The sequence below is a fragment of the Urtica dioica genome, chromosome 7 (genome assembly GCF_054948205.1).
Source record: "Urtica dioica subsp. dioica isolate 48M chromosome 7, U.dioica_male_clone48M_v1_H2, whole genome shotgun sequence".
Classification (NCBI taxonomy): Eukaryota; Viridiplantae; Streptophyta; class Magnoliopsida; order Rosales; family Urticaceae; genus Urtica; species Urtica dioica.
The window spans coordinates 21,581,275-21,601,556 of NC_142762.1; the positions used below are offsets into that span (position 1 = coordinate 21,581,275).

The following is a 20,282-nucleotide window of genomic DNA, read 5'->3' on the forward strand; positions in this document are numbered from 1 at the left end:
GATCTCGAACCAAGGTCTGTTACTGAATGTAAAAATAGACACGATTGGGGGAATGGAAAAATGCAGTTCAAGCTGAACTTGACTCGCTTAACAAGCGCAACGTCTTTGGACCTATAGTACTCATACCTGTAGATGTGAGACCTGTTGGATACAAATGGGTATTTGTGCGAAAGAGAAATGAGAAAAACGAGATTGTGAGATACAAGGCTCGACTTGTTGCCCAAGGTTTTTCTCAAAGGCCCGGAATTGATTTTGAAGAAACATATTCCCCTGTAATGGATGGAATTACATTCAAATACTTGATCAGCCTAGCAGTGCATGAGAAACTAAATATGCATCTCATGGATGTTGTCACAGCTTATTTATACGGATCGTTGGATACTCAAATATATATGAAGATCCCTGAAGGATTCAAGATGCCTGAAGCATCTGGTTCAAAGCCTAGAGAAAAATATTCCATCAAATTACAAAGATCTTTATATGGGTTAAAGCAATCCGGACGAATGTGGTTTAATCGCTTAAGTGAATATTTAATACAAAAAGGTTATGTCAATAACTCTCTTTGTCCATGCGTATTCATTAAGAAAACAACATCCGGATGTGTAATCATCGCTGTTTATGTTGATGATTTAAACATCATTGGGACTGATGAAGAGATCAAAGAAGTAATCTCTTACTTAAAGCAAGAATTTGAAATGAAAGATCTTGGGAAGACAAAATATTGTCTTGGCTTACAGATTGAGCACGTGAAAAATGGAATATTTGTGCATCAGTCAAATTACACGAAAAAGGTGATAAAACGCTTCCATATGGATAAGTCAAATCCTTTAAGTACTCTAATGGTCGTCAGATCCCTAGATGTGATAAAAGACCCATTTCACCCATGTGAGGAATCTGAACAGATTCTTGGTCCTGAAGTACCATATTTCAGTGCGATTGGAGCCCTTATGTACCTTGCTAATTGCACTCGACCAGATATAGCTTTTGCAGTTAATCTATTAGCAAGATTCAGCTCGGCTCCTACAAAGAGACACTGGAATGAGGTCAAACATGTGCTTCGTTATCTTCAAGGAACGATTGATTTAGGATTATTTTATCCTAAGAAGACAAAACCAGTTTTGATTGGTTATGCAGATGCAGGTTACTTATCAGATCCACACAAAGGGAGATCTCAGACTGGATATGTGTTTACGTATGGAGGGACTGCAATTTCTTGGCGTTCTTAAAAGCAAACGCTCGTTGCTACATCATCAAATCATGCGGAGATTATAGCACTACATGAAGCAAGTCGTGAATGTGTATGGCTGAGATCAATGACGCAACATATCAGAGCCACCAGTGGTCTTCCAACAAACGAGGACCCCATCACACTTTATGAAGATAATGCCGAATGTGTTGCTCAAATGAAGGAAGGATTCATCAAGAGCGACAGAACAAACCACATCCCTCCGAAGTTCTTTTTCGTTCACTCAAGAGCTAGAGAAGAACAATGTTATCAACATCCAGTATGTTCGTTCTTGTGATAACTCATTTGATCTCCTCACAAAGGCGCTCCCCATTTCAACTTTCAGAAAACATGTTCATGACATTGGAATGCGTAAATTGCAAGATTTGTAGAAAGACCGCACCAACGTCTGCATCAAGAGGAGCTTTGCATAGCTGTACTCTTTTTTTCCTTACTGAGGTTTTTATCCCACTGGGTTTTTCCTAGTAAGGTTTTTAACGAGGCATCATGAACAAGTAAATGTATCAATGAGCATCCCAAAGGGGGAGTGTTGTAAATAAATTGGTATGCTCAAATGTCAAAATATAGGGTAATTTAAAGTAAAAAAATATGGGGTAAATTATTAATTACACTACACCTAATTTTTGACTAATGTACATAAATTTTCCCTATAAATACATGGGGATGATGAAGGAAAAATCCATCCCCTAAGTTCCCACAAATTTACTCTCTCATTTTACTCTCCATAATCTTCTCCTCTAAATTCTCATCTCATTAGTGTTTAAAGAGTATTCAATTCAATTTATTCCTTTGGTTTTATAACATGTACAATAATAATATACAAGTTTCCTGCTGCGAAGCGCAGGTATCATGCTTGTATTTAAATTAATCGAGAACGAACGAGAAAATGCTCGGTTCGAATCATATAATCATAATCCGTTCGGTTATGGATTTAATTAAATAATTATATGGAAGGACGTGGTTGTAACAATTTTTAATGGACCCATTTGAAAGAAAACAAGGAAAAGAGGTTGGATTGTAATTAATAGGACAAGGATTGCTTGCCACGTATAGAATCCTAGAATCTTCTTCAAGTGATATGTATCACTCGGCCAAACCATACCAGCCCACGCGAGAAAAAAAAAAGAAAGGAAAAGAAAGAAAAAGGAAGAAGAAGAAGAAGAGAACCGAGAGAGAGAGAGAAAGAGAGATCGAGCGAGAGAGAGGGGAAGAGAGCGAGAGAGCGAGACTGAGAAGGAGAGCGACCGAGGGAGAGGACGCGCGGCCGACAGCAGCAACCGAGCACCACCTCGCGCGCGCGGCCGAGAACGAGCGAGCGCCGCCGCGGTCACGCCGAGGGCACCGGCCGAGAGGAGATCGCCGGGAAAAGAGGGAGAGAAGGCCGGAGAAGACGCGAACCCCACTAATTTCACCTGAGGTAAGAGAAATTTCTACATCTAGGGTTTGATTTCTAGGGTTTCGTTTTTGTAATTTGGGGATTTTGTGTATTTTGGCTTGAATCTCTCATTGTACGTCCGAGGGTTGCTCACTGAGGGTTGATTGAGGAGTTACCATTTAATTTCGAGTTTTGTGATTCGTTCTGGGTTTTTGAATTTCTGTCCCGACCGTGTGTTTGAATTTGATATGGACTAGTCTTGATTCTGTGATTTGATATTGGGATTGTCGGATTTTATGGTTCAAGAGACGTGTTCGATGATGATTATAGGTGATCGGAATGGTTTGTGCTTGATTTTGGACAAGGTTGGTTTTGGTTTGAGTCTGGCCGTGTGTTTTTGTTTTGGCCGTGTGCGTGTAAGGCTGGTTTGATGTTTTTATGGATTTGTTGGACTTAAATGCAATACCAACAAATCCATAAAAACAAAAACACACGGCCAGGCTCGAACCAAAACCAACCTTGTCCAAAATCAAGCACAAACCATTCCGATCACCTATAATCATCATCGAACACGTCTCTCTAAACCTAGGGCACGATTTGGAACTACCATGGGTTCCGCAGAGATGTCAGATAAATCGTCTCTCCCCCAACGGCTAAAATCGATCTGACGCCGTCCAGAGTTCCAATTTTCCGGTGGAAAAGAGCCGTTCCTCGTATCTCGCGCCTGCTTCCTCTAGGTTAGACCGTAGACCTTTTTGCGAATACCTGCAAACGCCTCTTTTGTCCACCGGATTTTTCTGGAACCTCGCTGAGAAAGACGATTGTACCGCCGTGTCATATCCTTGCTTCAGGATCTCTGCTAGCATATAGATGTACCGATTCTGATACAATTGATCACTATATACAAATGACCTGTTTTCTTGCCATATATATTCCAGTCTAGTATCGTACATTTTTCTTGATATAATAGCAGAAGTTTATGCAGAGTTAAATGAGTGTGCCCGACAGTCGTGACATACCATGAACATGAAGTAATCGAATTCGTTCTTCTGTGATAAACTAGAGAGAAGCGGAAATGGGAGTGATAAAAGATGGTTCGGTGTCAGGGTTCATACCAGCAAATACAGAAGCAGATGCTTTTGTAGTACACTATCCGGGATATCCGTCTTCCATGCTCGGTGCACTCCACACTCTCGGTGGCCTTCAAGCTCTTCAAAAGGTACTATGTTTGTCTGAAGGTTGAGGCATGAATGGTCTAATATCTATTTTGTCAGGCACAATCTTTTTTGGTTTTTAATCTACGATGGTCCATTGTTTTTCCAAGCTACGCGATTCTGGTGTTATATTCCGATCCTCATTATTGTGTAGGCACGTGCACTACACTCAAATAGGTTGGAGCTTCATTTTCGTCCCCAAGACCCGTATTCACATCCTGCGTTAGGAGACCTTCGTCCTTGTTACAAGTTGTTGCTTAGGATATGTAAAACCAAATCTGCCAATATCACAGGCAAAGTTGAGCCCAAAATTTGCGCAGATATTGTTGCTCGTGTCCAAGGGGCTTATCATTTTGATGGTTAGGGTGACTTCTTTTACTTAATTACTTGTCAAGTATTGTTGGCTGATCCTCTTTTTATGAGCCCGGTGGTTTCTTTTGCTAATTATTTCTTGATTTTTGTGAAGGAATGGCGGATTATCAGCATGTGATTGCAGTTCATGCTAATGTTGCCCGCACCAAAAAGAGAAAGTGGATACAAGATGAGCCAATCTCCAGTGAAGATTCTATATTTCACTTCTTCTTTTCTGACAGCCTGTCTGAAGGTAGTTAAGCTTGTGGAGTTTTTAATTTGGCTACTTATTGCTTCTGGTGTAGAGAAGAATGGTCATACAGATGTTGACGAGGAAGATGTGATGATAATAGTACCACCGGTCTTTGCACCTAAGGATGTTCCTGAGAATTTGGTGTAAGACTACTTCATTAGTATTTCCTTAACTGTTCAAGATATCTATTCCTTGTGCAAATTTAAGGTGTTTATTTCCCCTTATTAGTAACTGGCTGCTAGAAATCAGACATCTTACTGGGCAACATAGATATTTGGACAATGCTTTAATTTTCTTCATTTTTATTGTAAATCACTAAATCTTCTGGTGTATCAGGTTGAAACCATCAGTGACGTTCACATCTAAAAAGAATCAAGAAGCAGTTGCTCAACCTTATTTGGAGGTAACATTTAATACTCTTTTACAGAATTATTAATATAATAGTCTCTTAAGAAAATAAAAATTAAATAAATACGCCTTAACAGTATCATATAGCTTTTTTTTAGTGCACTTTCATTTGCCAACCTTTTACGGGACTAGCCAACTACAGAGTTTTTTTTATGTATTGTACTATACTGGATCTTCTTTCCAGAAGTTTATATTTACTAAAGTGTTACGTATTTAGTTATCGAGGTTATTAATTAGAGAAATTAGGGTTTTAAATCATGCAATTAGGATTATAAATTATGTTTTTTTATTATTCCGAATTTAGATGAATTATTTAGGGTTTATTTATGCTACTAAGTTTATGGTTGGGTTTGGCCCCTCTTGGTCTATTTAAGAGACCCTAAATTACTGATAAAAGCAGCCAATAATCAATCACCAAAACTTTAATCTCTCTCAAAGGAGGGGAGACTAAGCTCGGTGAAAGATTGGCAAAGCTCCCGTTTCGAGATTGAATTCCGGGTCGCAACATAAGCTTATGTTTCTCCTATATATTATAAAAATGGTTAAATCCATGCAAAAAACGCAGGGAATAACTTTTTATGGCAATTATCAACCATGCTACTATGATTACCTCTTACTGTACTCTATATCCTTAACTGTTAGTTTATTTCAATTCCTTTTATAAGGCCTTGTTTAACATTGTAATTATGAAAAGGAATCATTTTTGTTGGTTCAATTACACAAAAGCATTTTATCGCCTTTTCCCTCAATGGAATAAATCCATCTTCAATGACGAGGCGTGGAACTTGAACGCGTTGACTGATAGTGTTAATCATTGTATCGCTCTTTGGATTTTTTCCTGTTGTAACGAGTTCCAAGTCCTTTTCTTTAGCAGATTTGGCTAGGGATTGGTCTAGTTCGCTGTAATTTTATTTTTCTAGGGATTCTGTTTTGACTGGGATTCTCCCTAGTGTTTTTTTGTAATTCTTGTTCTGGATTTTCCGGCTTTGCCGCGGTTATAATAAAGTCAGCTGTTTCTTAAAAAAAAAAAAAATTCAGTGACACAATAGCATGTTGTCTATTTTTTACTTTTATATATTGGTTAAACAAGTTATGCTTTGAGGTCAAACTGATCATTATTTATGTTTGCTTGATGCAGATAGATTTGGAACCTGTTCTCGCAATTGATTTTAACATCAATGATATCCTGAAAATCTAGTCTATGCCTTGGATTTGTTGAGATTCATATTACATATACTTCTCGTATGCATTTCCATTTTCTCCACGTTTACATGAAAAAATATCTATGATTTTTAAATTATTAGAGATAAGTTAGAAAGTATGGAGTTCTAGTTGTCTTTTCTTGGATGTATATAACCACAAAAGTCCCCATACATGTATAGCTAGCTACGAGTATAGATGTTTTAAGTTCATTTATGTTTCTAATATATATCAATATCCATGTACTGTGACATTTAGAAGGCTCTCCATAGAAGTGTATCTCGTTGCTTTGTGCGTGTTACACTTAACAGCATTCTTACAGATACCCAAAAGGATAAATTGGGAGGAATACATAAGTGAGGGATCAGATCAATGGGAGTCACAGATGGCTGTGTCACGGTTGTTTGATGAACGGCCTATTTGGACGAAGCATTCACTAAATGAGCGGTTAACCGATCATGGATTCGCTCTTGGACCTCATATGCTTAGAAGGTGGTGTCTTGTGTTGTGTTGTGCTAGAAGAAACTCTTGAACTTCCAAACTATTTTTTCCCCGCCAACAGTGGTCTAAATCGTTCTATCTGCAGGCTTCTGTCTAGAGTTGCATATTACTTTTCGACTGGACCATTTCTCAGGTTCTGGATTAAAAAAGGATATGATCCTCGAAAGGACCCCGAATCTCGCATGTAAAATTTCATTTCAATAAACTAGTTCTACACTTCAATGATTTTTGTTTTCAGTAGTTAATCTACTAATTATATATTTTAAGATATGAAATCGTTAACTGTTTATTAATCAGATATCAGAGAATTGATTTCCGAGTGCATCAATCGTTACGAAGTTATTGCGATGCTAACACCGCCAATCAGTGAGTTTCTAAACATTAAGATAGATGCATTACTCTAGTTCTAGCATCATTATTTTTTTATTTATTTTTTTTATAATATTGTAGAAATTTCCTGTAATAGATAATCACAGCCCTGCAGTTTCTGATACATAATAATGTCTTGTCTATTTTTGAAATAGGGGGAAACAAAGGTGGGAGGATATATGTTCCTTTCGAGTTTATCCGTTCAAGTGTCAAACGTCATTTCAGCTGTTTGAGCTCTTGGACGACTATGTCCAACAACAAATAAGAAAGCCTCCCGCCACAAAGACTTGCACAGTTAGTTTGTCGTTTACGACTAATTATAGTGGAGATTTTGTTAATCTTTTATTCAAGATCTTTGTTGAGATTGGAATCTTTCTTGCGTGTTTACAGTATGCAACAGGGTGGTTCTCCAGTGCGATGCTTGATAACTTGAGACAACGCATTACAATAAGGTTTCTATCTGTATATCCGAAGCCTGTTGTGGAACGCTTGCTTAGAGAAGCTACCGATAATTTTGAAAAGTCCAAAAGGAGGCTCAACAAAGACCATGTAATGCATAGTGAAGAAGAGCAGGAGGAAGTGGACACAGGTTATAAGACTTTTATATCTGATTCAGTATTTAATGAAAAGTTATTGTCTTTATAAGTTAGGCCATGTTGGTTCAGACAATACAATTTCTGACTAAAAAAATGAGAAATAATATGAGCATTTGGTTGTCAGTCTTGTAAAACTTTCATACTTGCACGTCATATGATATATGCTGCCTAGGGAAGAAAATAGCTGGATTATTTTGAAAAAAGAAAAGAAAAGATAACATTTAATTTACCCATAGAATGTACATTGGAGTGATATGTGCTGATCATGATGTAGGAGTTGGCGGTGATGAATATGTTGCTGATGCCGAAGATGATGAAGAAGAAGAAAGTGATACTGGGAATGAAGAAGAGGTGCCGAACATTTTTAGTTTTATTTGCTTGTCATTGGTATCTATCCAATCTCATTATTCTCCATCTAAGCTTCTTTTTTTTTTTTTTTTTTTTTTTTTTTTTTTTTTTCTTTATTGTTGTTATGGTATATTGCTTGTAGGCATTTCCTATGCATAACATAGATGTGAATATGGAAAACATTTCGAGGCACAATCTGCAAGAGCTGTTTGTTAGTTTTCCATCTGGAGAACCAGGAAACCACCAAATGCGAAATTCAGATGAAGAGTATCAAATATTTGAGCAAGGCAGTGATGAGAATTTCTCTGACGAAGATGACTACTGAAATTTGCGCTACTTCCAAAGGTTCGTATTTCTCTCTGAAAAAGACAATAATGCATTGGGTCACTTTTTTTTTTTTCCTCCCTTTCACATCCCGACTCAATTTCTAAGCATAGGTTCCCTTTGGAATCATCAATTATGTTAATTTATTTAATATATACAAGGATATACAGTTTGTGCCAAAACTATTGAATTAAAGTTCACTCTGATTGGGTCACTGATTCGTTAGTTGTATAGTTTCAGAGAGAAACAAATAACACTTTCATTCCCAAAATCATATTTATAGATTTTGTTTTCACTTTTACAACTTTCAGGTGCGGAAATCTGGAAAGCTATTCTGTGCAGAGACAATAATGCGGCATTCTCCGTTGCGTCCATTGATTTGTTGATGGTATTGGTATTTCAATCGCATTTGATTACGGTTTCGTAAATCATGTCAGTCTTCCATAGCTGATCTTAACAACACTCTTTTCTTCATGCTCAGAGGCGATATCTCTCGAGAAGCAGAGGGGATTTTATGCTCAAAGCGATCCACATGTAACAGCTACATTTGCCTCCGTTTGCATTTGAATGTCAAGTTACGTGCAACCTCACTTGCATATCTATCTTAGAGTACAGAGTGGGCCCATGTGAGGAGTTGGATTGGGCCGGTGACCGGTGTGTTGGGCCCGCCTGAGCTATTGAGGGAAAACTTGTATCCTAAAAAGAAGCTAGAGTAATATGCATCTTATCAGCCGAAAATATTTTAGCATTATTTTAAAATTTAGTTTACTGCAACTAGATAATTCCCTAACTTTCTTATAAAATTTTAGCAAAGTTTACTTTATTAAGAAAATAAGTTAATAGACCGAAGTAAATTGAATTAGAAAAAAGTTAATTAAATTTATTTGACCTGTTGAATTATTGAGCTACGGTCTAATTGTCTATTTATTTAATTTTTTTTGTTCTCCTTAAAGTTACCACTTAGACTACGAGATAGTTGCGATTTTTACGCGTGCAAGTGCACGTGTCGCTCAAGAAATATAGTGAATCAAGTACAAATGTCGATCCCATGAGGAAAAAACAAAATTAACAATCAAATCAACTAGCACGAATTGAACTTAAAGAGAAGATAGAAAGATGTCACAAATTTTTGACAAGTTAAAAACAATAAATAAGTAAAGCAAGAAAATTATGGATGTAAGCAATAAGAGAGGTTAAGGACTAAGGCTTCACGAGTTTAATCAACGGTTTGGATACACGAGTTTCACGTACAATCAACAATCAATTCACTAGAACTTTGCTAACCATACTCACAAGATAAAATTGCTAAATCTCTCTTGAGCATCTAACACCCTATGACAATATTAGGAAAATCTTCTCTCGATCTCAATCCTAACAATGGCATGCATTAATATTAAGTGTATTCTTACGATTCTAAAGCAACCTAGCCATCTCTAGCCTATGAATGCATCATAGTAATTCAAACCAAGCACACTAACAACCTAATCTTTTTCCAGCATCAAGTTGAAATAAAATATCATGAACAAGGTAGCGAATCTCGATCAAGCATTAAACGGATTTGAATTAAGCAAAGTAATAGAGAATGATAATTGAACTTCAATATATTAAATGGTATCCATAACCGAATCCTAAACTCACTACGCCATAGCCCTTAAAGGAATTAGTTCATGGCGTAGCGAGAAAACAATAAGAAAATAGATGAAGAAGAATTCAAAAAGACCATAATTAAAAACTCAACTGCAAAAATAAAATAAGGGAGTTCAAGAGAAGAAGAAAACTGTAATTGAAGCGAATCGATGAAGAACGGTTCTCCTCTTTTTCTCTAGCTCTCCCAAACAATAATTAAAAGCAATAAAAAAAAAGACTAAGATCCTTAAACAAGAGGTTAAGAGGTGTATTTATAGGCCTAGGTCGAAATCTTTGGGTTTCTCCTAATTTTCCGAAGAGTCTGGGTAATTAGAAGTGATCCAACGGCTCAGATCGACTCAAAATCCGTGTTTCCTATTTTTGTCTCGGTGCACCTCGCGGCGCGCGGTAGCAGGGTCGCGGCGCGAGATAGACATCTTCGGGACTTCGCGTTCCGCGCAACACGCTCGGAGATTTTCGGCGTTCAAATCTCTTTACATCGCGGTGTGAGGTCTGAAGGTCGCGGCGCGATGTAGACATTTGCACAAACTCGCGGAACGCGCAAGACGCTCGGTGATCAACTGGGGATGGATCTGCAAACCTCGCGGCGTGCGATATCGGTCTCGCGGGACGAGGTTTCCCTGTTCCTTGACTCCTCTTTCGTTTTTGACCCGTTTTTGCTCCCGAATACCTCGTTTTGTACCGATTTACCCAGAGTATGATGAGAAACCCCTTTTGACCTGAGAACCCTCAAAAGACACAAAAAATTTCAAAACTACTCAAGAACAAGTTCGGATTTAGTCGGGGTGATATGAGTTTTCTGCGTACGACACACACCTGCCAATAGTCTATATAATTTGAGGTCTGTATGGGTGCATATGATTTTGCCACGGAATTCTCAAAAACAAAAAATAATAATAAATATGATAGGATTAAAATTCGTTTTAGAATTCTCGGGTAACATTTTAGCCAAAAAAAAAAAAAAAATACAATTTTGTTATTGAAGTGTTAATGATAGGGGTGGCAATTCGGGTCACGTGTCGTGTTCGTGTCGTGTCCTATTCGTTTTCATGTATTTTTTGACAGACCCAAACCCGACCCATTTATTAATCGTGTCTAGGAGCAAAACCCAAACCCGACCCACTATGTTTTTGCCAAACCCAGACCCAACCCATTAAGACCCATTTATTAATCGTGTCTTAATGGACCATGTAACCCACGAACCCACTTAGACCCACAAACCCATTTAGACCACTAAACCCGTTTGAACACGTGAATCGGTTTAGGCCCTTACACATGTTTATTTCAAAATATAAAAATTCTCTAAATCAAATTAATTAAAAAATTAGTCATAATAAGTAATTAATAAAAATACTCCATATAATCAACTAAGCCACCAACATAATATTTGTAATACAAAAGAGAAGTTCAAACACAATCTTTCAAAAAGCAATGTATCTCCAACAGATCATTAACTAGAGATTATTCTATGTAAAGTGGATACACTTCACTTATAATTTGTATTGTATATAATATTTATTCTTATAATTTAATTTGATAGTTGTTTTTAATATTTTAACTGGGTCATTACGGGTTTGATCGTGTTTACCCATTTAATATTCGTGTCTAATCGGGTCCCAATGGGTTGTCGTGTTCGTGTCGTGTTCACCCGTTATTTAATCGTGTTAATCGTGTTCGACACGGATGGATCCAGATCCATTTAAGGTCGACCCAAACCCATTTAAACCGTGTCGTAACCGTGCCGTGTCTCGTGTCCGGCCCAAATTGCCACCCCTAGTTAATGATCACAGAGAATGCGTGGTACTGTCCCCAAATCACTGTACAAACAGTAAGAAATAAATAAGATCATTAAGACTGGTTGAAAAAATCGCAGTAGACACGTAAAACAAAAAACCATTTCAAACACACAAATTTTATAAATTTAGTGTTAGAACAAAATTGAATGCAAAACTCTGACTTCAGGTACGTAGGAGTAGGATCCACGTGGGATCTCAAATACAAATCCGAATTAAGTAGCTTCTGAATACATAGTCGATCAAGAATCAACTTTAACAACGGCTTTTGATCTCTCTAGCAGCCCAAACCCATATCCCATACTCTTTAGAATGCATGCTTTATAAGAAAGAAGTACACAGCGAATAAAGGAGTGAGAAATGGGTTCCCTAGTGGGCCATGCAGCACCAAGCTTGGATTTTTTTTTTTTGTTAGATTTCACCTGGCCAAGGGCCCGAGTCCAAAATAATCTGACCTTCCTCCTCTTCACAATGGGGCTGGGACAGCAGGTTCAGATCTTCCACCACAACTCCATCCACGCCCATGTGGGGCCCGAGGGCCAATACCACTCGCTCCTCGCCGTGTTGATCGCAACCCCCGTGGCAGCGATGGAGCCCAAGAGCTTCGTGGTAGGCTTCGTCCGGTCTCTCAGCGTACTTTTCATAGGCGGTTGGTTTTTCGTGATCGGTGTCATGCTGTGGACCCCACAGCTTGTGCCCAGGGCCGGCCCAAACTCACCGGGGGCTCTAGGCGATTCAATATTTTGGGGCCCTATAATACTAATACAAATTTAAATTTTCAGGGTAAAAATGTAAATTTTTAAAAAAATGGGCCAAAAGTGTAAATTTTTAGAGTAAAAAATGTAAATTTTTTTAAACATAGGCAAAAAGTGTAAATTTTTTGGGGCCCATCCACATATGGGGCCCTAGCCCTGGGCCTAGCCCGCCTTAGCCCAGGGCCGGCAGTGCAAGGGATGCTTCATGGTGGTTGATAAGGAAGGCAACCAAGTTGTGAGGTGTTCGAGCAAAGAGGCTCTCCATCATGTCAACTCGCTCGTGAATCTTCAGTTTTGCCTTCTCTTAGTAATGGTGTTTTTTTTTGGGGTATGTGTCTGCCTGGTCCTGCTCAAGATATATGCTGATAAAGTAGAATATCTTCCGCTAAACAGGGAGCCAGACTCTGGTGATGACCAAAAACAAGAGCCTGGTATTGAATCCAATTGTGGACAAAATCTGGACATGCTAAACTAATTTTCTTAAGAAGCACTACTTGTTAAATTAGTACGTAATCGGCTGTTTTGTTATTCTTATTTTTTTTTGTTCTATTACTTTCATTATAAATAATGACAACCCCTTAAATAATGTAAGGGTTTTCCTTGTATCGTTTCCGAATCCTTCTTGCCGAGTAGTTTAACTTTTATTATGTGTCTCGAAGTAAAGTCTAAGCCAACATCGAATTGTAACCAATAAATATCTTTTTGTTGATGTCGTTTCCGAGCCTCAACAATCACAAAGAAGACAAATAGATTGATTCGGTTTATTTATATTTGTGGATCTCAACAAGTTGTCGCATGAAAACAAATTTAAACTACGATAAAGAACTCATGAAAAAGTAAGAACAAGAACAATTGTATTAATTATTCGATCTCAATTACAAATGCCGAGCTCAAAAAAATCGAATACGATTGACGAGCTCAGAGATACAACAGAGAGAGAGAGAGAGAGAGAGAGAGAGAGAGAGAGAGAGAGAGAGAGAGAGAGAGAGAGAGAGAGAGAGACGTGAGCGATAAAGGGGAAAAAGAACCTGCATTTCTTCAAGAAAGAAATGAATTTATGCTACGACGAGGTACGATATCTCCGGAGATACGTGTTGGTGACTTCGTCCTTCTTTGCCTCTTGTTCTGCCACGTCGCTTCCCTTACTTGAATTGACTCGGTAGAAGTCGTCAACTCTCCGGAGTTTAAGGCGAGATAGCATCTTCACGTTGACTTCGATTTTGTGATGATCCCTGGTGAAAGTTGATCGAGTTCGTAACAGAACATGGGCTGGGCCAAAGTGATTTTTTGGTCATCATAAACGACTAGGACTTCGTGTCGTTTGCTTATTTCATAAGTCGTTCGCTGAATGGGCTTCGTAGATGATTGGGCTTGACGACCCATAATATTTTTGTTAAGGAAAGTCGAACTCTACACCCATAATCAATCTCCTAGGGCATTTAATATTTGAAAAAAATATTAAATGGACTAAAAGAAGAAGGGTTGAGTTCGTCCAAAATTTTGGCGTGAATTCAATATTAAAAAATATTTGATTTTGCATGCGCTACACGTGTCGCTTCTTCGTGCTGCCATGACTCCAAAGTCGAAATGTGGCTGCTCATCGGTTGAGATTTTTCATGCGGACAGGGGAGATAAAATCTTATTTGATGATTATTAATGATGAAATTTTGTCGAAAAATGGGTTTTAACCACCCCCGTATATAGAGATATTAAAGGTCACATTCACTCATTTGTTATATTTACCGCACGTGAGTGAAATTTTCAGGTAATTTCTCTCACATTTTCTTTCTTTTCATTTTTTATTTCCGTTTTCTCTGGCGAGTTCATAGATTTTTTTTTACTTCGCTTGAGTCTTTTCTTGAGTTCGGTTGAAATTTATAGAAAAACTTGTCAGTTCGTCTTTTTATGTTATCATTTACACGAGCTTGCTTAGAACAGACCTTAGAACCATGCCAGACTCAGAGAACCCAAAATCTTCATCTAGGGTTCCCAATGGGAAAAAAGATATCATTTTACCTCCCCTTTCTCCTTGGGAGGAGGTCCCAAGTCGATGTCCTTCAGCTCGCCCTTATTATATTTTTATACTAGCCCGCATGGTCTCGCAGTTTATCGTCGCTTGGCCATCGCTTTTATGAAAGTCACAGTAAGCGTCGGGGTCTCGGGTCCATTTCTTCCCCTGACCTTGTTCTTCTTTTTCCTCGTCATTAACGCTGAATGCGAAATCTGGAGAGGAATTTTGCTTCTTCGCAGGCAAAGTCTCGCTTCGTCTACGTCCCTTCTTGAAGTTATTCCCCCCATTTCGGGTCCAAGTAATGGCTTGGTCGACCTGGGGTTTCTTACTTGCGCTATATTTTTTTCTAATAAACTTTTCTCTTCCTCTGCCTTGACGAAGTTTAAAGCTCGATGGATCGCATCTTCGATGGATGGGGGACGGTTGATGGTCATTTTTGTTAGAGATTCTTGCCCACAAAAAGATTTATTTGTAATTTTCTAGACGCTGAAATTATCAATAAAATTGAGTTATGACATTTTTATCTATATGGATTGAAAACATTATTTCTATTTTAGATAAACATTCATCTAATCCTTAGTCTTCGTATTAAACTGAATTACATGTTGGGCATCTAAGTTCGGGCATTAAACTAAAACTTGGTCGATGATTGATCCAAGCCTGGATAGCTGGATCCAAAATCATATATGTGAAACACAAGTGAATGTTGATCACTTGGTGGGAGCATTAAGCACTTTTGGTAAGTGTACGACTAGGACAGACTTTGGTTGTTGATGGGTCATTTAAGCACGGTTACGAAACACTAACCAGTTTCACTATGATGGTCACAGTGAGACTTAACCTAAATCCTGAAGTGGTCATAGACTTCTGGGTTGTATTACCGAGTTCTTTGACTCATTCATCAATGGCTACTTGTAGATGCTAGAATACTTATGTCTTGGGAATTCGGGATATGTTCTGAGCGGAAAATGATTCACAGATATAGAATCCAACCTTCCTGAAAGAAGGTCAATGTCTACTCACCTAAGGGTTGATTCCAGAACTGATAGATTGCATGCACTTTCGTAGTAAGTACATACGAAAGAATCTTTCGCTGGGGAAGTAACGGTGCTAATGGCTCATATGTATCAAGAAAGGTATAACGAAATAATTAAACTTTCTCGATATAGGTTGAACCTGAAGGATTAGGATCATGAACTGACTATATCAATGGACACTCTTACGATGAGTAAAATATCATTCTAGTCATAAGAAGAGTGCAGTCTTGGCTCATTTTGTTGAGTGTCACCAAGACTGACGAATCGATTAAATAAGAGAAAGAACTTTTCATCTATTTTAATCAGATTTGTAAGAGCTTCTGTTACTAGGTCCAAAGTCCCCAAGTCGGCTCCGATAAAGATGAATAAGAACTCTCTAGTAATAATAAGATTTATTGTTTACAATCTCACAACTGTAAATTTTCTAACAACATTCATTCGGAAATTTATCTATTTGACGAATCAAATATTTATGGTGGAATTGATTACTTATTCTTAGAACAAGTATTTAATTAATTGAATTTTAAGTTGGCCTTATGGACACTGTAAAATTAAAAAAAATTCGTAGGCCTAGTACCACTAGTTGGACGCCTACTTTAGGGTTTAAATACCCAATATTCTCTCTTTAATTAGTTGTTTGATTTATGAAAAAGAAATCAGGTAAATCAATAAGATTGAGAATAATAATGGTTGATATATTCTCTCTCTATTAAATAAGGAAATAAGATATTGCCATTTATTCTCTCTTATGTATATATTCTTAATATCTAGGAGAATAATAATGGTAGAGATATTCTCTCCATTAAAGTAAATAAGATAATGTCCTCATTATTCTCAAATAGCTAGATTCCTTAAATATATGGGAACAATAAGAAAACATAATATTCTAGATTATGATCCGATGAGAGAAAAAGTAGGATTTGTAGTCTAGATCCAATGGTTCATGCTAAACTACAAAATATGAAAGAATATAGGAGAATAAAGAAATCCTAATGACTTCCTAAAATATCTTCAGTCTACCACTATAAATAGAAGTCATGGAGAACACAAAAGTAATACATGTGATAACAATTGGTGTTCAAATTTTCGGCCCACACTCTCTCGCTAAGTGGCCGAACTTTCTCTATGAGATAACGAGTGTACCACTATAAATAGAAGTCATGGAGAACACAAAAGTAATACACGTGATAACAATTGGTGTTCAAATTTTCGGCCCACACTCTCTCGCTAAGTGGCCGAACTTGTGATTCTAATTCCAAAAACACGAGACGACCCGAACTCCTAAATCGGTAGTCGTTATGAGATAATGAGTGTGCCCACACTTTATTCATATTTCATCCGGAGATTACGGCTTGGAAGATTACGGTATCATCCTTGGAGATCCAAACGACGAGAGTCCTGTCGTCGTTCCCAAAGACTAAATCTTGAAGATCGAGTGGTTGGAGCACATAACTAGATGTTCAAGAACTCGATTGAAGATTCTATAGCAGATTTCCAAACACGTAAGTAATTTGATAACTTTTATTATAAATCGGTTGCTTGTGCTACTCTCTAGTTTATACTATTCAATTAGAAATCTAGATCATATTAATAATCGTATGATTAATTAGTCAGATAGCATAATTTATTATATTCCGTACGGTTATAGGGATATCAATTCCCAACAATTTCTTCATGGAACCTAGAGTCATGCCATAGTCCATTTTTCAAGGCAGTTAAGGCGTAGTCGTTATCGATGCTCAATATTTTGGCCATGATGCCTTTGAATCGGCTCATGAAGTCTTTCAAAGATTTGAACTCCGACTGCTGAGTGTTCCAAAGGTTTGCTATGGTGGACTCATCTTCCACGAACATGGAATAATGTTTTAGGAAGACCGCTGATAGCTGTTTAAAGCTGTCAATGGACTCTTCCTCTTGTTTTGAGAACCACTTGAGAGCAGCTCCGAACAGATTTTTGGCGAATAATTGGCTGTAGCCCATCATCTTTTCGTCTTCCCTGAGCTGAGATCGGTCCATCACGATCCTGAATGATGTTCTATGGGCCTTCGGGTTTGATGTGCCACTGTAGCGTGGGAGCATGTCCTTCCCAACATCTCCAATGAACATACTAGTGACTTTTTTTTGGTGAAATGAGTTCTTCCTGTTTCGGCGACGAGTCGCCAAAGACTCCATGAATTTCTCCTTGCGAACGGCTCTAAGCTCGGCCGCAAAAGACTCCTTGAATTTCTCGAAATCGTTCTGGCCCGGAGTTACACAATTTTTGTGGTTTGCTCGGTTTGGGTTTGCATCGTCGAGCTCGGGTCTCCATCTAGCTGGGTGGAGGGCCCAAACTGATTTCCTTGGGAGGCCGCACTAGGGCCTTTCCAAATGGATCGAGGAAGAGGCCCGCCCGTAAGAGAGGGGGGGGGGGATTTCCCAGACCAATGCGGACTAATGAAGTGGAAGCTCCAGTGGCACGGTTGGTGGTTCCCAGCTGAAAGATCGAATATGTATTGATCTCTTCAAAATAGGTGTCTTGGATCCTAGTGAAATTTAGTCGAGTATCGGGAGGAATAGTTCGACTTGTTTCAGCAACCATGGTCGTGCGTCGAACCGAACCTGATGTGGTGATCTCACCTATCTCGTTTTGTGGACCGAGAGCAGGTGGGGGCGGGTCGTGATGCTATCCAACCGGGCACGAATGATCCGGTTTGTCTCATCCTAACTGTCGGCTCACTTCAACAACATCTCTAAGATTGACCTAATACCGGAAGAAATTTTGAAATCTTCTTTGGAACGATCTAGCGATGTGGTCATTTTGAGATAAAAAAAATTATGTCAAGCTTAACTCGTTTGTTTTTAGGTTGGTCCTCTGATCTGTTTCCCACAGATGACGCCAAATATTTTATGCCATTTCTGAGCCTCAACAATCACAAAGAAAACAAAGAGATATGAAGTGTGTGATTCGGTTTATTTATTTTTGTAATATCTCAGAAAGTTTTCATTTGGGAACGATTTTAATCTATGTTAAAGAACTCAAGAAAAAGTAAGAACAAGAACGATTGTATTAATTACCCTATCTCAATTAGAAATGTCGAGCTCAACAATTCGAACACGATTCACGAGCTCAAAGATACAAATGAGAGAGACAGAAAGATGTAAGCGATAATAGGGAAAAAGAACCTGCATTTCGTCATGGAAGAAATGAATTTATACTACGACGAGGTACGATATCTACTGAGGCACGTGCTGGTGAATTTTTCATTCATTGTCTCTTGTTCTGCCATGTTGCTTCCCTTATTTGAATTGGCTCGGTAAAAGTCGTCAATGCTCCAGATTTTGGGGCAAGATCCCATCTCCAAGCTGACTTCGACTTCGTGATGAACCCTAGCGAAAGTTGTCCGAGTTCGTAACAGGATATTGGTTGGGCCAAGTGATTCTTTGGAAATCTACGAAAATAAATAAAAAATGACAAGGACTTCGTGTCGTTTGGTTATTTTATAAATCGTTCGATGAATGGGTTTCGTAGATTATTGGGCTTGACAGCTCAATACCATTTTTATTAAGATAAGCCAAAGTCTACACCCACACCTTTATCTTAATATGAGAGATGCTGTGACCCTTTAAATGTATGATAAGAAATTGCCCTTTAATGTCAACTTCGATTTATAAGTCTAGCATAAACGGACCATTAAATCTAAACTGAAATCTCTATTAAGCGTTCTTGGCATTGAGGTGGCTGATTTTAAGAAACATTTTTTGCCTGGTGGGATCCTAGTAGACGAGTTACACCGATGTTGTACTGTTATTTATCATTCATCTTTCCACATATATACTAGAAATTTCAATACACATTTTGAGCAAATATCGATATTGTTTTATATTCTATGATAAAAATACTACTGATGTTTTCTCATTTTACCACAACGTCGAATTTTCTTTTTATTATTATAAAAACTGAATAAGCAAATGCGAAAAAAAAATTATGTGTAGGCCAAGAAATGCACCTTTTAAAGTTTGGTGATAAAAATATACAAGAAAAATGACGCACCATTGCAAAGATTGACAAAATCAGCCCAAGCCCGACATCCAGCTCGGCGTCCCAACCTGACGTCCAGGCCCGGCGTACGTCCAAGCTCTTAATACTTTAAAAAAATGATTCAACCAACGCACCGTCATTTCTTTGCTGGAGTATTCTTTGACAAGAGCAACAAATCTTGTCTTTCTACATTTGTTGAACTGTAAAATCTCATTTATATAAAAAGGTATCAGTTGAATTAATTCACATTGATTAGATTTTTGCATTAAAAAAATTGACGCTAGAATGAAACGGGAGTTATGTACATTTTCAAGTCATCATAAGGTCTCTCAACCAGCAATTATGGTAAACCAACAAGATGCGGCATTGGTATGGTAAACCAACAAGATGCGGCATTGGCGAGCGTGACCGATATATTGGAAAATGGAAGAGGTCCACGTGGAGGGAGATCACGAGGAGAATTCACATGTAACACGTGGAGCCAACTATCAAGAAGGCAAGATGAGAATGTTGTCAATGGTGTCCACAAGAAGAGTTGTAGTCTTTATTTTGTACATTTGATGTAATAAAGTCTCACGAAGACTCTTACTTGTAATTACTTATTCATTTAATAAAAAGTTAAAACGTTCATTCATTCTTCCTTGTCTGTTTGAAGTTTTATGATAAAACATTAGTCTTTAGTCCATAAACAAACTTAACAACTTACGAAGAGACAAATGTAGATTTGCATGAACTAACTCTATATTCGCAATCTAATGGTCAAAGGACTATTGACCTCAGTACGATTGTTAGGAGAATCTATGATGTTTGGTTATGGGGCATTGAGAGTTGGAGAC

The 20,282-nt window shown here is 38.0% G+C and overlaps 1 protein-coding gene across 5 annotated transcripts; it reads left to right on the forward strand.

Annotated features, from left to right (window-relative positions):
• Positions 1-2,332: 2,332 nt before the first annotated feature.
• On the forward strand, positions 2,333-9,089 carry LOC149390390 (uncharacterized). Of its 5 annotated transcripts, XM_089619532.1 has the most exons (17): positions 2,333-2,663; positions 3,243-3,358; positions 3,685-3,840; positions 3,990-4,194; positions 4,302-4,391; positions 4,492-4,582; positions 4,776-4,842; positions 5,986-6,028; positions 6,368-6,539; positions 6,634-6,732; positions 6,846-6,914; positions 7,073-7,211; positions 7,308-7,506; positions 7,788-7,864; positions 8,004-8,206; positions 8,497-8,573; positions 8,667-9,089. In XM_089619532.1, exons 3-15 carry the CDS (start codon positions 3,697-3,699, stop codon positions 8,184-8,186), a joined length of 1,578 nt encoding a protein of 525 aa, XP_089475658.1. In that variant the 5' UTR covers positions 2,333-2,663; positions 3,243-3,358; positions 3,685-3,696; the 3' UTR covers positions 8,187-8,206; positions 8,497-8,573; positions 8,667-9,089. The 5 variants fall into 5 exon arrangements, with proteins under 5 accessions (XP_089475658.1, XP_089475659.1, XP_089475660.1 ...); XM_089619533.1 differs by lacking the exon at positions 3,243-3,358 and having other exon boundaries at positions 3,595-3,840; XM_089619534.1 differs by lacking the exon at positions 3,243-3,358 and having other exon boundaries at positions 3,607-3,840.
• Positions 9,090-20,282: the final 11,193 nt, after the last annotated feature.